This window comes from Diceros bicornis, chromosome 17, assembly GCF_020826845.1.
Source record: "Diceros bicornis minor isolate mBicDic1 chromosome 17, mDicBic1.mat.cur, whole genome shotgun sequence".
Classification (NCBI taxonomy): domain Eukaryota; kingdom Metazoa; phylum Chordata; class Mammalia; order Perissodactyla; family Rhinocerotidae; genus Diceros; species Diceros bicornis.
This window is the reverse complement of record NC_080756.1, coordinates 52,742,798-52,759,961: the sequence shown is the minus strand read 5'-3', so window position 1 is coordinate 52,759,961 and position 17,164 is coordinate 52,742,798. Positions and strand designations below refer to the sequence as shown.

The 17,164-nt window shown below is 35.0% G+C and overlaps 1 protein-coding gene and 1 long non-coding RNA gene across 2 annotated transcripts in view; one reads left to right on the top strand and one right to left on the bottom strand.

Annotated features, from left to right (window-relative positions):
* The window catches only part of LOC131416360 (ovostatin homolog 2-like), a 47,790-nt gene that overhangs the window by 19,764 nt on the left and 10,862 nt on the right, over positions 1-17,164 (bottom strand). Inside the window, exons 9-17 of the mRNA XM_058558835.1 lie at positions 15,207-15,318; positions 13,775-13,884; positions 13,281-13,439; positions 12,375-12,602; positions 10,689-10,743; positions 10,111-10,256; positions 9,596-9,745; positions 1,666-1,836; positions 705-849 (exon numbers count right to left, since the gene is read on the bottom strand). Of these exons, the coding sequence (XP_058414818.1) occupies positions 705-849; positions 1,666-1,836; positions 9,596-9,745; positions 10,111-10,256; positions 10,689-10,743; positions 12,375-12,602; positions 13,281-13,439; positions 13,775-13,884; positions 15,207-15,318 (1,276 nt within the window). The remainder of the gene's footprint in view (positions 1-704; positions 850-1,665; positions 1,837-9,595; positions 9,746-10,110; positions 10,257-10,688; positions 10,744-12,374; positions 12,603-13,280; positions 13,440-13,774; positions 13,885-15,206; positions 15,319-17,164) is intronic.
* Positions 8,953-9,707, top strand: LOC131416361 (uncharacterized). The gene is made up of 3 exons (XR_009222590.1): positions 8,953-8,996; positions 9,412-9,537; positions 9,629-9,707. It is a non-coding gene; the product is annotated as an uncharacterized LOC131416361 (long non-coding RNA).

Genomic DNA, 17,164 nt, shown 5'->3' with positions numbered 1-17,164 from the left:
GATGCCACCTGTCTGGCTATTTGAGAATCAAAATGTCCTCGGCCTTGAACTCGGCACATAATATGGGTATTAAGGGCTTCTCATTCTCCTTTTTGATACTCACTTTTTTTTTTTTTGAGGAAGATCAGCCCTGAGCTAACATCTGTGCTAATCCTCCTTTTTTTGCTAAGGAAGACCGGCTCTGAGCTAACATCTATTGCCAATCCTCCTCCTTTTTTTCCCCAAAGCCCCAGTATTAGATAGCTGTATGTCATAGTTGCACATCCTTCCAGTTGCTGTATGTGGGACACGGCCTCAGCATGGCTGGAGAAGCGGTACGTCGGTGCGTGCCCGGGATCCGAACCCGGGCCGCCAGTAGCGGAACACGCTCACTTAACCACTAAGCCACGGGGCCGGCCCTTGATACTCACATTTAATGACTATCCTCCTGCATCATCACACATCGCCTACTCCTATACACTTCTGATACTGTGTTCTACCAATAAAAATAAACTTCCTCTCATATCTGAAGCCAATTTTTCCTTTTAGCCAAAACCATTTCCAGCCTACCTTATTCTGCTTTATTCAACTGCAGGATGTCTATTTGCAACCAAAAACATGGCATAATTCACATGTAAAATCTCAATTTTTTATAATTTTATCCCAAATACACCCAATTCTATGAATCCCTTTGGCCATCTCCCAGATACAAAATTCTAGATTACCCAATGCAATTCTAGATGGGACACTGTACATCGGTGCAGAGCCTCCTGGTCCTAGATATAATGGCCTCACCAACGGCATCCTCTCCACTGAACATACTTCTGGTTTCCGGTAATGGAGATTAGTAAAGACTTTCAGACCCATATCCTTCAAAGAAACAAACAACAAAAGAAAAGTTGTGCATTCTTTTCTTACAAAACCTAAAAAAGGCCTATCAGCTATATTATAATGATAAATAGATGATAAATATATATGTTTCCTCTGCTAGTAAGGGTCTGGTATTTTAGAAGTCAAGTCATTTCTATTTGATGCATGGAAAATCTCTTAGAGGAAAAATGATAATCACTATGATGTATCTAGCACATATTATATGCTAAAATTTTACTACATATTTTACGTCATTCTCCTTTTAATTCTAAGGGAAAAATACTTACAAGATAGCACTATCATTACCCTAATTAACATCAAACACACACACACACACACACATAAGGCATGGTCAGTAATTTGGAGACCTGGGATTTAAACTACAGTGTGTCTAATTCTATCCCCCTTTTCTTCTACATCTGTGACTTCAGTTATAAAGGTCCTTTTGTGGAGGCCTCAGCATGTCTAATTAATAGCCTAGGTTTTGAGGGAGCTCAGCCTATATTTTAGTCTCTTGATTTGATGATTTCTGCATAAGATTTATTGCAATAAATTGGAGACTGTCTCATTACTCTGAACTTGAGGTTTTATAATTTCAGCTGCCACTTAATTTATTTTCAACAAAAGAGACAAAATCAACAAAAATTAGTATCTCCTTTTTATAAGACAATTTTTGAGTGCTCTTTAAGCAGATTACTGACACCAATCTCAAGGAATAGGAAGAAAACTATGTAATTAATAAAACATAGGTATGCACTATGAATACTAAAGTTAAACTTGAGGTGAAAGAATTTTTAAAATCTTAAGTGATCTTACCTTGACAATATCATAGATGTCTCCATCCCCGTTGTTGCTTACAGGTATATAATATAAACCATTGTAAAATATATCTTTCTGAGGAATGCAAGGGTCTAGCTTGCCATCATCAAGGTTGAGACCATGATAGAAATAACCATGTAGTTCTATATTTGGAAGCAGGTTGTATACCTGTGAGAAAAATCACATGATTTCCAATGATTTTAGGCACTTCTGTTTTTACAAAATTGGCGAATTTTTTGCCATACTATTTATTCTTGCTCTGTTCTTTAAGAGCATAGCCATTACATTTAACCCAACACTTTTGAGTCAACTTATTCTTCCAGAAGAGGAAACTTTCATTTTTGTTTTAGGCGATCAATGCCATGTTCACAGAACCTTTCAGCTTTGGTGCAGGATTTAGGATAGCACATAAGAAAGAGATGCCTGAAGATCTATAGATTAATCCAAGGGCTAGTGTACAGACAATTCATTGCAATTATAATGATAGGACTCTCAGGTCTGGAGGAAAATGATTCTAAATCTTCTTACATATCCTTCAAAGAAAACATAAAATCAAAAAGAACAAGTAATAACAAGTAAAGAACACGATGACTTGTGTCTTTAACATGACTAGGGTACAGATAATCTCATGACCTTCAAATTACTTGCTAGTAGAAAAATAAACACAAAATTCCAACAGAGCTTTCACTGCTGTTGAAAATTTGAGGGTATGGAAATCTGAAGAGAGAAAGCTTAAAAGACTATGTGAAAATAGAGGAGACTGACATGGAGAAATTAGAGGAAATACACACCAAATAAACTCCAGATAAAAGAAAGAATGACATTGTCAAAATATGAATCGTAGTCCTTGGACTCGATAGTTCCCAATATAGGACACAGGGAAGAGGCTTGAAATAAATGGGCCCAAAAGTGGCAGCTTCCAAAAAGCATGGCTGGTGGGACATAATCAGATCATTAGAGGAGACGTGGAGACCCTTGGAAACAAGGCACTTAAAGGAGGAAAGGGTGTAAGAGGATAAAATTTAGGACACTGCAGAAACGAAAGAGAAATAAAATGTGCCAATATCTCCACTCTTATTTCCATTATCACAACATTTTTTATTAAAGAAATTGCACTTCATTATAACAGGAAAGGGCACTCTTTACCTATGAGCACTATCCATAAAATAGCAAGAACTGGAAAAAAATTAATTCCATGCAAAGCTGCTGTAAGATAAAAGAGAAAATGCAAATCAAAACATTGCAGCTGATGAAACTTCTCTGCTAAAGTCACTAACTAACAAACTAAATAAATAAATAAACAGAGAAAAGCCATACAAAAGTACGTCATGCAAATGAAATATTTTTAAACGTTCATTCGGGGTATTTAGAAACACACCATGAATTAGAAATTCAATAAAAAAAGAATGGAAATGAACAAAACCTAGAAAGAAATAAAATGAGAACTTATTGAAGTCAGAAATAGAGCAAGCAGCCAAAATTGTATCAGAAGTAAAGTCTAAAGTATGAGGAGCTCAAGAAAAAATAGACTGAACGAAAACATTATACAGCAGCATAGGAAAAAAAGAAAAAAGAATAAAAATGGGAGAAAGAATGAATTAAAATGGGTCACAGGCAAAGTGGTTGAATTGGAAAGCAGGCAAAGAAGATCCAACATATTCATAAAGTTTTTCTAGAAAGGGTAAAAAAAGACAATGGAAAGACTAATATTTACAATTATAATTTAAGACAAATTCTGGAGATAAAAGTTCTGAGTTTACACATTGCATGGGTCCACCAACTACCTGGCAAAACTTCTTCTAAACAATAAATTCTGAGAGATATCTTACTGAAACCATTAAATTTTAAATACAAAAGGGAAAAAAAGCCTTCAAGGACTTCAGGCAAAATATCAAATAATTTACAAGGGCAAACGAATTACACTTAACGTCGGAATTCTTAAAAGCAATATTCAAAGCAAGGCAATAGTAGAGTAGGCTTTTCAAGAAACTTAAAGAAAGTAAAAACCAAGGATTTAATATCCAGATAACCTGTCCTTTCCACAACAAAGCTCTAGTAAAACAACTTTGAATATGTGAGATTCAGGGAGTTCTATACCCATGTGCGGGAGGCTGGTATGGAAGAGCTTTACGCAACCAAAAGATGACAGGAAACTGGCAAAGCTTTGTGGATATGAAGAAGAAAATAGAATGTAAACATTATGTGTTCTGATGATGAAGGAAAGATGCAACTTTAAAGTGAGAGAAAAGGGGAAAGGAGAATAAGATTATCGACTATTATGTAGGTAACAGGAAGGAGTCAAAGGACGCTACTTAACAATGACTGGCTAGATTTAAGGATTAGGCAAGAAAAAAAGTGAGATTAGGGTATTATAAAAGATATAAATACAAAGATAACCACTAAGATAAAAAGTAAACCTGAGCTAAATACAAGACGAAATTTTAAAACATCTACAACAAAGAAAAAAAATAACCCAGAGCTAAAGAAATAAAGTAATTTTAAATAAAGCACAGTAATGATATCAAAAACAATATGATAGGGTTGAGACCTAACATATCAATCATTTAGTAGAAGTGAATGGACTTAATTCTCATTTAAAAGAAAAAGATGTTTTAATAAAGCAAAACCCGGGGCCGGCCTGGTAGCCTAGTGGTTAATTTCGGCACGTTCTGCTTCGGGGGCCTGGGTTTGGTTCCCAGGCACAGACCTACACCACTTGTCAGGGGCCATGCTGTGCGGGCAACCCATGTAAAAAATAGAGGAAGACTGGCAACAGGTGTTAGCTTAGGGTGAATCTTCCTCAGCAAAAAAAAAAAGCAAAACCCAAATGCTTTACTTTATACAAAGGAAAAACTACTGAAGCACAACATTTCAAAATATTAAAACTAAAAGGCAGGTAAGTGAAAATAATAAGAAAGCAGAGGTTGCAATTTTCCCTATATTGGAAAAAGTAGAATTAAGGCCGAAAGGCATCACATAAGATAGAGAAGGACACTTTATACTGCTAAAACCCTCATTTCATAATAAAGGCACAAGAGTTACAAATATCTATGCACCAAATAAGACAGCAGCCACTCACACAAAACAGAACCATCAAAGATGCAAGGAGAAACAGATAGAAACACTCTTAATAGGATAGTTTAACACACTACTCTCAGTACAAGACAGGTCAAGTGTATTTAAAAAAATAAATAAGAATAGAAAAGATCTAAATGATCAGATCTTATGGATACAAAACAAACTTATAAAGAGACTACATATTCTTCTGAATACACGTGAGGCATTCTCAGAACCTGTTGATATATTGAGTACAAAAAAAAGCATCGTTAGTCTCCATAAATAGAAATATTGCTGATCATGAGGCAATATAACTTGAAATTAAAAAGAAAATTCCAAAATAGGCCTGTCTACATATAAATTATAGTATGTTCCACTAAGTAAATTTTCAGTAAAAGGCTAAACACAAATATTATAGAATTTCTGAAAAATAATGATGAAATTGCTACATGTCAGAATCTATGGGATACTTTAAAAATAGATATCAGAGAAGAATTCATAGGCCTTAACACCTAAACCAATACAAATAAATGAAAAGTACGTAAATTTCTAAACAAAAATCTAAAAATAATATCAACAAAAGAAAGCAACAGTAATGAAATAATAAAGATAAAAGAAAAAATTAATGTGGGAGAGTACCAAAAAACCCATATTGCATTAACAAATCAAAATCCTAATTTTTAAAAAAATCAACAACATAGGGAAATCACTAACTAATCAATAAGGGGAAGAAAAGAAAGTACAAATATACAAGATAAAAATTACATAAAGAGGAATAAAAAGTAAAGACAAAGAAGATGTAACTATTCGTACAGAGAACATATTTTTAAAATACCATGAGATTTCTTTGCACTTTTCAATAAAAATCAATTGGAAAGTCTATATAAAAGGCTTAATTTCTTAGGAAAACATAAATTCCCAAAACGGACACCAGTACAGAGAGAATTTCCATAAAAGAAATAGAGAAAGTTATTAAGAAACTACCATACACAAAAGCACCAGGCACGGGTTCTACCAGTCACTTCTACTAAAGTCCAGAACGAGACAGGGATGCTGTTCCCCTTGCAATTTAACATTGTACTATAATTAGGCAAAATTAAAAAATAAAAATAGAGGAATACTCCTTAGGAAAAAAAAGAAAGACAACTGCCTCTACAGTAACCTCCACGGCAGTATGTCTAGAAATTCTAGAGAACCATTGATAAAACTAATTCAATCAATAAAAGAATTCAGCAAGTTAGCAAAATATAAAATTATTATGCAAAAAATAGCTCCCATATCCACAAATAATAACCAGTTAGAATATATAATAGAAGAGAAAAACCTCATTTGCAATAGCAATAAAAATGTTAAAATGCTTATGAATAAGCTTAACATGAAACTATATAAAGAGAATTATTTAAAACTAAAATTCATGAAAGACACAAAAGTATACTTGAACAAATAAAAAGACATTCCTTGTTCTTAATTAGGACAGCTTATCATCAAGATGCAGGTAAGTTAATTTATAAATTCCATGCAATCACAAGAAAAACATCAGTAAACTTTTTTCTCAAGTTCGACAAGTTGAAAATAAAATTGATATGGAAGATTGAATATGGAAGAATAGCTAGGGAAACAAAAATAGAAGGGCTGGGGGAATGAGGATGAGGAGTCGATTCCTACCAAAAATTAGTACACCCTAAAAGCCTCTACAATTCAAATAGTGTAGTGCTGACACATTAATAGACAGACCAATGGAATAGAATATAAAGTCCAGAAATAAACATAACTATAGATAGAAATATAGTGTATGGTAAAGGTAATAGCTCAAATCACCAGAGCAAAGATGATGTTGGATCAATTGAATAGCCATTAAATTTTTTAAAAATGATAAATTAGATAAATACTATTCCATAGTCTAAGGAACTAGGCCTCCCTGGAAAAATTGTTTTCAACGCTAGTGCAAAAAAGGTACAAGACGGGCTTAGAACATCTTGTGCCAGAAAACTGACAAACGCTAAAAACATGATCTGGGCATGTCCGAGGGACACAGGGACCAACTGCAAGATGCTCACAGTGGGAAAGCTTGGAACAATTTTAGCATAAAAATAATTAAGGATAGTAGTGAATTATAAGCCTTCGAGAAATAGAAATGCCTGCATCCATACGTAAAGAGAAAGAGGTAGAATTGGAAACTCACCATATTTCAACTATCATACCAATGTTGATTTAGGAAAGAATTATCAACGGATGCTAAATCTAAGAGAAAATTTTGATAAGGAGCAGGATGTACAAATAGTCTTCATAAGCACATATTGTTATTGGTTTAAGGAAGAAAATAGCCATTGGAGATAGAGGGAAACATCTTTATCAGGTGATCAAAATTAACATCACCAATGATGGGCAGATGGATCATGTGTGCCTTGGATGTGATTCCCTGAAAACTAAGCAAGAACACGTAGGTGGTATTCTGGCCAGAGATGCATAACTTGCACCTAATGCTGGGAAACATCAGGCAAAAAGAAATACCTGGCTTGTGTTCTTCAAAAATGTCAACTTCATAAAGGACAAAGAAAGATTCTGTCCCAGAGTAATGAAAACTCAAGAGAGCTGACTACCAAATGCAGTATGTGATTTCGTCCTGGATCTTGTACTAAATGAAAGAAATGTGGTAAAGAGGACAATTGACAAAAACTGAACATGGTTGGCAGATTATATCCAAAGAATTGAATCAATGTTAAATGTCCTAAATTTGATAACTGTATTGCTGTTATGTAGGATACCCTTGCTCTTAGAATCTGAACACTGATATATTAAGGAATAATGTGACGAGGTATGCAACCTACTCTCAAATGGTTCGGAAAATTTCTTTAAATGTTGTGTTCATATTTGTGGTGTGTGTGTGGTGGGAAGACAGAGTGAGAAAGAGAAAGCAAATGTGGCAGAATGTTAGAAATTAGTGGATCTGGGTCAAGTGTACATGAGAGTTCTCTGTATAATTCTTACACCTTTTAAAATTATTTAAAGCTAAAAATTAAACATATAAGTAATATGAATTGGAATATACTCATTTATACAACATCATTTGATTTATACTGTTAATACGGCTATTGATAATGAACTAAGGCAACCTCTTTTAGCTCTTATATTCTGAGACAGTTGAATACTCTGGTCTGGCAAAATGCCTCTGGAATTTTCTACTTGTGGCCCCTTGATGGTTTTTCCTCAAGGCAGTTTTTCTAAGACCTTGCTACCTCTAGTTGTAGAAAGAATGAGCAGAAGCTATTTACTCTGAATCCATGAAACTCTTAGAAAAAGGAAGTATATGTACATTTTCCACAATTATAGACAAATTTGTTCTTTGTTTATTGATGCTTCTCCAGATTCTGAAATCAGTTAGAAGCTTCTTAGCTCCAATAAAAAATTTAAATGTATTTAAGTTTTACATTGGAAAAAATACATAGTTTATGTCATGATTAATGGGTATCAAGGTACTAATTAATTTTTATAATTTTATATTTAAAACTAGACTTACTATACAATGTTAAAAGCAGAATACAAAATTGCATTTTTCAGTGAGATCTCATTTGTAAAATATATATGCCTTCAGCAAAGAGATTTAAAAAATTACAACAAAAATGTACATATGGGGGTAGGCCCCATGGTGTAGTGGTTAAGTTTGGTGCATTCCGCTTCAGTGGCCTGGGTTCACAGGTTCAGATCCTAGGCACAGACCTACCCCACTCGTCAGCCACACTGTGGCGGCGACTCACATATAAAGTAGAGGAAGATTGGCACAGACGTCAGCTCAGGGTGAATCTTCCTCAAGCAAAAAAAAACTAGGAAGATTGGCAACAGATGTTAGCTCAGGGCTAATCTTCCTCAGCAAAAAAATAAAAAAATAAAAATAAAGGAAAAAAATATACATATGTGTAATTGTTAAGATTATGAATGATTTTAAAGATTTATTTCTTTATGCCTTTGTGAATTTCGTACAGTTTCTACAATACACTGTGCTATGGTCTAAATGTTTGTTTGTATCTTCTCAAAATTCGTATGCTGAAATCCTAATGCCCAATGTGAAGGTATTAGGAGGCAGGGCTTTTGGGAGATAATTAGGTCCTGAGGGCAGAACCCTCAAGAATGAGATTAAAGCCCTTATAAAATATGCCTGAGAGGGCTCCCTTGTCCCTTCCACCATGTGAGGATACAAGAAATCTGCAGCCCGGAAGAGGGACCTCACCCGATCGTGCTGGCACCCTGATCTCGGACTTCTAGCCTCCAGAACTGTGAGAAATTAAATTTCTATTGTTTAAAGGCTACCCAGTCTGTGGTATTTTATCATAGCAGCCAAAACGGATTAAGACAATAGGTATAATTTTAATAATAAGAAAAATTTTAAATTATTAAATTACTTTTAAATAGATCATACATTTCAATATTTATATATACTTGTGTTAAAAATAAAGGGAAAATATCCAACAGTTATTAACTAAAATAATTTTGACGTGAAATTCTGGAATTGCTGGTCTGGAAATGCTTTCGAAAATATAAGATCCATTAGCAGATAATAACTTCAGACTGTATCCAAGCATATTCTTCAGCACAGATATTTTAACTCTGTTTCCATATATATGATTACATCTATGATTTTTTTTTAAAATCACATTGTTATATAATCCCTAACTTGATAATTATCTACAGAATTTTATACATTGTTATGAGTACTGGGTCAGCCAAGAAAAGTATTATAACCCGTGAAGGAACAAAGGAAGAAAATATTTGATATTGTCAACATGTTCCATCTCAAGGAAAAACATCATCTGAAAGGTAAGACTTAGAGGAGTCCAGATAAAAATGAAGACGATGAGGGCAGCAGAGAGCTTACACTTTCAGCTGACAGCTGCTTTTCCGATTTCAGGAGAAGAACACTTTTGTCCACAGCCCGGAGCGCACAGAATGAGTCAGGGGCTGCTTGAAGACAGAGACCAATATCAGAGCCAGGTAGGCCCTGCTCCTTAGAGAACTTTATGCTAACCTGAAGTAGAGAAAGAAAAGGAATGAGAGTAAGATAATTTTATATGAAAATAATTTGAATGTATTCAAACTTTTCCAAATAAATCTTCATAGATTTCTGTGCCTCTATTTCTCCTGCCCACTCTCACCCTCAACTCTCCTTCAGGAACAACTCCTTCAACATCCTATCATCCCCGCATTAGCATTGCTGCCAAAAGTTATTCATTCCATTTGGTGAATCTTTGATTCCCTAATAATTTAATTATACTGAAATTTCTTGTGAGATTACGGTGTAAAGGTTATAGTAGTCAGATAAGAAGGAGGTAACAGGGAGAAAACTGGTCACCCTTCTCAATTAGGACAGGCAAGACATAGAAGAAACCTCACCTTGTTTTTAAAGCACTTGTCAACCTGGAATCTGACACTGTCAGCCACAATTTCCCCGCTGGGGTGAATGGTGTAGACCAGCACGACAGCCACAGGAGCCAGATCAGCACTGATGTTGATAGGGAACGAGAAGTTTCCATTCCAGGCTGTGTAAATAGGAGATGTCATCAACAGATACAGTGACAAAAGTTTCCTGGCTCACTGGGTTCACTTAGATAAAAGAGAATGATATGAATAGAAAGAGCAAATTGGGCTTACTTTAAAGGTAAATAAATTAAATGATGAGAACTATATGTACAAATAAAGAAGATAGCATAATTTAGGCAATAACAGTATTTGGGTTTTGGACATCACTTTTCTATAATGTATTGATAACCTGGCAATAATAGAAACAGGTTGAAATCTCCTTCACCAAAATATTTAGTAGGTTATCCTGGGCCACGCTAACTATTGCCCTCCACAAATCATAATGTTAAGCACTCTTCCTAACTTCTTGACTCTATCACTGTAACATTTCCTTAAAAAGAAAGAAAAATGGAAGGAGAGTACATATTACAAAGTGCATGTATTATATACACCTTTGTTTCTGATTTCTTTTTGTCCACTGAGGAAGATAGCTCCTTTTACCATTATCTGTGCAGAACGAAAAAAACACAATAAGTGATACTATATTATTTAACATGATATCATGTCATTATTACATAATGAATGATCTAACGATAATTCTATTCCATAAGATAAGGTAACTTCAACAAACAAATATTAAAAATGGACTTTGCACAACTTGGAAAATAACAGAGAAAGTGACTACAATTGATTGAGAGCCTATTATGTACTAGAAACTTGTTGAATAATATGCAATGCACTGTCCAAGGGGGTCCATAAAGCTCTAAAATTGTTTAGACAGTTTGGCTTTGAATAAGCCAAGTCATTTCACTTCTTTGTCTCTGTCCCTCTACTTGTAAATGGAGATATCCATGGGGCTGATTAATGAGTCAACACATATTTCTCACCCTAGGAGCTAAGTCTGATTATTTCCAATTACAAATATACAGCTGAGGAAGCTAAGGCTTAGAGAATTTAAACAATACGTCCAAGATAAACTAGCTTACATGATAAATGAGACAGAAGAGGATTCTAATTAGGAGTCTTAAGTTACAAGTCTGTAGCTTTTCATCTTTCAATGTTGTGGGAGATCAAGATTTGGTCACCCTGAAATCTATCTCTTCACCTTGATTGTTTTCTCTGAGGGACATTTGACCTTCCCCACTAACTGCCTAAAGAATTTGACATGGTGGCTCCTTCCTGGAACAGATCTTCTATCATGATGGCTGTAAAGATAACGTAGGATAAATGTTACAATAGGAAAGGCACCAAAAGCCCATCTTATCGGAAGTTCTGTCTCTCTGGCCACAATCTCTGGATGGCCCTGCAAGGAGTTGCCAGAGAAACATTTACATTTATAAGGGAAATCTCCATTTGTAAAGGTATCTCCCTCTCTGTTTTGGGAAGAGGGGGGGATGGCCTCATTTCTAGAGGCTTATCAATGTGGAAGGTGAGGCCTTAAATCTGCATAATAACCTTACTCTTGTTTACTGTGCTTTAGTGGTAATCTCCTGTAACTGACTCCCCCTACCCCCAAAATCCTCCTTTGTCATTGGCTGAACATGGTATTTAAGATGAGAATTTCTGCTATTGTGTTGAGAAACGCAGTTTCCTTGCTTCCTCCCATGTATACATGTTATTAAACTTGGTATTATTTTCTCCTGCTAACCTGTCTTGTTGATTATTTGGCCAGCCATAAGAACCTTAAGGAAAAGGGCAGAGGGAGAGTCTCTCTCTTCCCCAGACAATGTGCCTAATAGAGAAAAAATGGATAAATATGGGGACAGAACCAAAAGGGCTAAATCCTTTTATTGCTTATCAAAATCTGCCTTCCACTTTACTTCCTGGCATCTGCCTAATATTTTACTCCCACAAAGGGTCATAAATACTTGACATGGGCTACCATTGAATGCTTAAAATAGCAGATTCTGAATAGTAAGTTTGTTAACCTTAGGGAAACTGAAATTGCCTTGGATCATTTTATGTGTTTGTTTATTTGTTTCTGTGTTTGTTTTCAATGGATCCAATCGTATTTACCAGCAAAGTGAGAAGGTTGGCTCACTCAGATTAACATGGCATGACTGATGTACACATTTTAAGCTAGACTGTGCTAAGCAGACAATTAGACAAGATCCAAGAATCCACCAACTGAGACCTACCAAATAAAAGAAATTTATACTGGAATCATCCCCATATGCTTCACTGTTCAGCAAGTAATGCACAGTCACAATCTTCTGTTGATTGCATCCAAGCTGCTTTGGTTCAGGTACAATCTTCAGGAAGCTGTTGGTTCGGGAGTAAAAGCGTGGAACTGTGAAATAAGCATCCACATACTCAGGTGTCAACCAGCTGGGAAGATAACAGGTCTGAGGTCGAATATATGTGGCCTGATATGACAAAAGAAGGCAAAGGATTTTAGAGCTATCAAGACCTTCCAAGCACAGTAATTATCACAGAATGGAAGGCTTCTTATCTCTTCAAAGTAAAGGGGAATCTTAGCTTGTAGCTGACATTTCAACATTAAGTTATCGGAAGTAAAATAGGAAGTAAAATAATAATAGCACTCTCCTCTTTTTGTATACAAAACATGACCATAATTGTATGTATATTTCATTAGGCCTACAATGAATTGTTTATTTTTACTTCGTAATTGAAGTCAGAAGGCCTTAGGCCTTGTGTCTTTCAGCTACATTTGAACACTGACAAATTAACTGCAAAATTCTGTTTAAGATGCAGAGACAGAGAAATCATCATATCTCCCCTATCTATGCATACAATTATCAACGGAAAAAAGCCAAATCATCTTCATGAGCTATTTCTAGTTTCTCAGAGGAAAATATTGTGTTAGAGAATTTATAACAATTATAATAGGCTATTATCTCATCCTCTCATATAAGTATTCTCATGTATTATTTAATGACCAGCAAACATATAAAATACCCTCAATTTTAAAACTTTGTTAAAATATATTCTCAATACAAGTTGTCTTTTAAGAGATTGCTAATGTTCAAAATTCCTGACATTCAAATCCTCTGTGGAATCACATCTGCTCTTTGATGTCTTACTTTCAGGTTGAACTCTGGATCGAATATATCTGAAGTGTCAATGGAAAATTGAGCTTCACCGTTCTCATCTGTGGTGTAATTTCCTATAAGTTTGTCAGCAAGCTCCAATTGCAATAACTTGTTCACCATCGGTACATTATTAGGACCAGTAAATTTAAGCTGTCCAAAAACAAAAGAAGCATTAATTCTTAAAATACAAAATGTCACATTTCTACAGAGAAAGAATTTTCTATTCATAAATGTGATCATATATTTGGAATTTTCCTAAATTCCAATAAGACAGAAAGATGTTCTATAAATAAATATATAATATGGAAACAGCTATAATTTTATCTATCACTTTCTTTCAACCTAGGACTTTTTCCAGTATATGAGATGCAGTAATGCTGCAAATGTGTTCTGAAAGTCGGAAAAAAGTGTCCAGAAATTTTCAAAAGGCAATCTATGATCCAAGAAAATGAAATGAGAACATGTATTTTTTTAGCCAAACCTACAGTTCCAAAATAAGAAATTCCTCTTCTATAGAAAGGGTCCATGTTCTCAAAGTTCACACTCCCAAGCAATTGAGTGATAGAAATGGAAGTCTTTTCACTGATCTGCACACCTGTAAGAAAAGAAAAAACAGTGTCAGAGAGGATGAATCATTTGATCAAGAATTTCAAAAGAACAAACAGCTTAGGGTACATGTGCAAACTTCTATACACAGAATTATATTCTTGTCCTACATTGAAAGGGACATATGGGTGCTTTGGAGAATGTTCCAGATTACTCTGTATGAATGTGGTTATAGTATACATCAAACTGAATAATATAATTAATATGAAAATATTTGCATCAGAAGCAGGAAAAAGCGTTCTTAATTTCCTTCCTCTTCCCATTCTACTCAGTTCTGGCTTGTAACTTTCTTTATGACCAAGAATGTTATAGACATCTCAAGAAGAAGGCTTTCACTTCCTGAAACCTTTCTTTAGCCTGCAAGATACCTATGTTTTTAGACTTTTACCAGATTCGAAAAATATCTGATATCAAAACAAATAGAAATGCATTGTGATATCAACAAAGCATGTAATAAGCAGAGGCAAACACATCTAGCTAAGTACCAACATAAATGTGACAAACTTATCTATTATGAATGCCATCACAATATTGATCAATATATTTATATAAAATACTTTATAAATAGTATTATCCTAATCATTTTTAAGTAACAAGAAATAGTTAGTAATTGAATCTGGTTTTCCCCATCCCAAATTAAATTTCACTTTCCTCTTTTTCATTCTTTTAACAAATATTTATTGAGCACTCACTGTGTGCAATCTTGTAAATTTCTCACTAATAATATTTCTACTTGTAAATGTCCCAGTTTGTATTAAATCAGAGGTTGACAAAATTCTTCTGTAAAGGATCTGATAGCTATTATTCTAAGCTTGTGGACCACACGGTCTCTGGCCCAATTACTCACGTTTGTTGTTGTAGCTCTTAAGCAAGGTAAACGAATGTGGTTGTGTTCCAATAAAACATTATTTACACAAATAGGCAAGGAGCGGGATTTGACCTTCTAGCTACAGTTTGTGAATTCTTGTGTTAAATCAAATACTAGACCCTGGCAATTGATTATCAACTGATATACATAAAGTTAAAAAGAAATACCTAACTTATTAGTTTTGCTCTACTAATTCAGAGGGAAGATCCTCTGTCTGATTAATGCAAGCACAAAAGCATAAACATGTAGCATTTACATAACAATTTTATTTTAAATATTATTAGGAAAATCTTATTCAAAAGCAACCCTCATGTTGACCTATTGGCAAATGTACTCCACTTTATCGTCTTGAGCAATTCCTGATATGTAGTTAGCGAGTATTGCTAACTTCTCCCCAGTGAGCTGCATGTATCCCCAGGCTGTGCATAAAACACCATCATTACCTGTCCCGAATTCCGTAACAGTTACAGTGACATAAAATGACATGAAAAGTCCAGAACGGTAGAGTTGGAAGACTTTTGTATTTATAATTTGAGAAACACAACCATTTGTCAACTGAAAAACAAAGGAAAGGTATAACAAAAAAAAGTTAGGGATTCAAGTCATAAAAGAATATGGAGTTTTAGCACAGATACATAACTTCCCCCCACCACCCGATGGCTCTGTCGGGGGAAGAGGGAGAATCTCCCTCTGCCCTTTCCCTTAAGGTTCTTCTGGCTGGCCAAATAATCAACAACACAGGTTAGCAGGAGAAAATAATACCAAGTTTAATAACATGTATACATGGGAGAAAGCAGGGACACTGCGTTTCTCAACACAATAGCAGAAATTCTCGTCTTAAATATCATTTTCAGCCAATGACAAAGGAGGATTTTGGGGGTGGGGGAGTCAATTACAGGAGATTACCACTAAAGCACAGTAAACAAGAGTAAGGTTTATTATACAGCCCCAAGGCCTCATCTTCCACATTGATAAGTCACTAGAAATGAGCTCATCCCCCTCTCTTCTCCAAACAGAAAGGGAGATACCTTTACAAATGGAGATTTCCCTTATGAATGTAAATGTCTGTCTGGCAACTCCTTGCAGGGCCATCCAGAGAATGTGGCCAGAGAGACAGAATTTCTGATAAGAAGGGCTTGTTGGTGCTTTTTCTATTCTAACATCTATTTTACATTATATTACAGCCATCAGATGGAAGATCTGTTCCAGGAAGGAGCCACCATGTCAAATTCTTTAGGCAGTTAGTGGGGGAGGTCAAATGTCCTTCAGAGAAAACAATCAAGGTAAAGAGATATATTTCAGGGTGGCCAAATTTTGATCTCCCACAGCTCCATCTCACAAACTTGTTGAAATTACTAAAGAATTACAAAGGAAAAGGCGGGGGAGTTTTCCTCAGCAATTAAAACAAGGTAAGGAGGGAATGCATACTTTACAAATTTCATATCTTCAGAGGCACTAAGACCGATGGAAGAGAAGCACTCTTCAAATGTGTAACACTGAAACACTTTTTTAAGGAAAATTGTTCATTCAAAATAAGGAAAAGTCTATAGATAATGTTTCATTGGTGATGTCAGTAATTAGAGATATATAGATTTAGTTATATTTTAAAATAAAAAGTGTTTATTAATTCCAAATTTAAAATGTTAGAGGGATATATCAGTTCATTTGTTCCTCAAAAGTACCATATGAGGGGCCGGCCCAGTGGCGTAGTGGTTAAATTTGCGAGCTCCACTTTGGCAGCCTGGGGTTCGCGGGTTTGGATCCTGGGCATGGAACTACACTCTGCTCATCAAGCTATGCTGTGGCGGCATCCCATATACAAAGTAGAGGAAGATTGGCACAGATTTTAGCTCAGGGACAATCTTTCTTAAGCAAAAAGAAGAAGATGGGCAACAGATGTTAGCACAGGGCAAATCTTCCTCACCAAAAAAAAAAAAAAACTACCATATGAGCTAGACATTATCATTATCTCCATTATATGAATGAATAAACTGAAGCACAGGTAGGTTCCATAATCTGCCCAAGGTCACACAGGTAGAAGGTGGTGTAGATAACTAGGCATTCTGGTTCCAGAGTATATGCTCCTCTGAATTATCAACTATACTAACGAAAATGACAAAAAAGGTAATTTTACTTTGTCTAAGTATAACACAATCAAATTAAAGTGAGATAATAAAAAGTAATCAGAAGAACCTTAACTGCTTTGAAATTAAGAGAAAAACATTTTTCAGTAATCCTCGAGTCAACGAGAAAATATGAGGTAAGTCAATAAGAATCTAAATATTAGTGTCAATGAAAAAATGCTTTGCATCAAAATCTATGGTGTTAAGCCCTGGTTAAAGGAAAATGTACAACACTGAATGTGTTTTTAACAAAAAGAAGCAACTAACATATTTTTTAA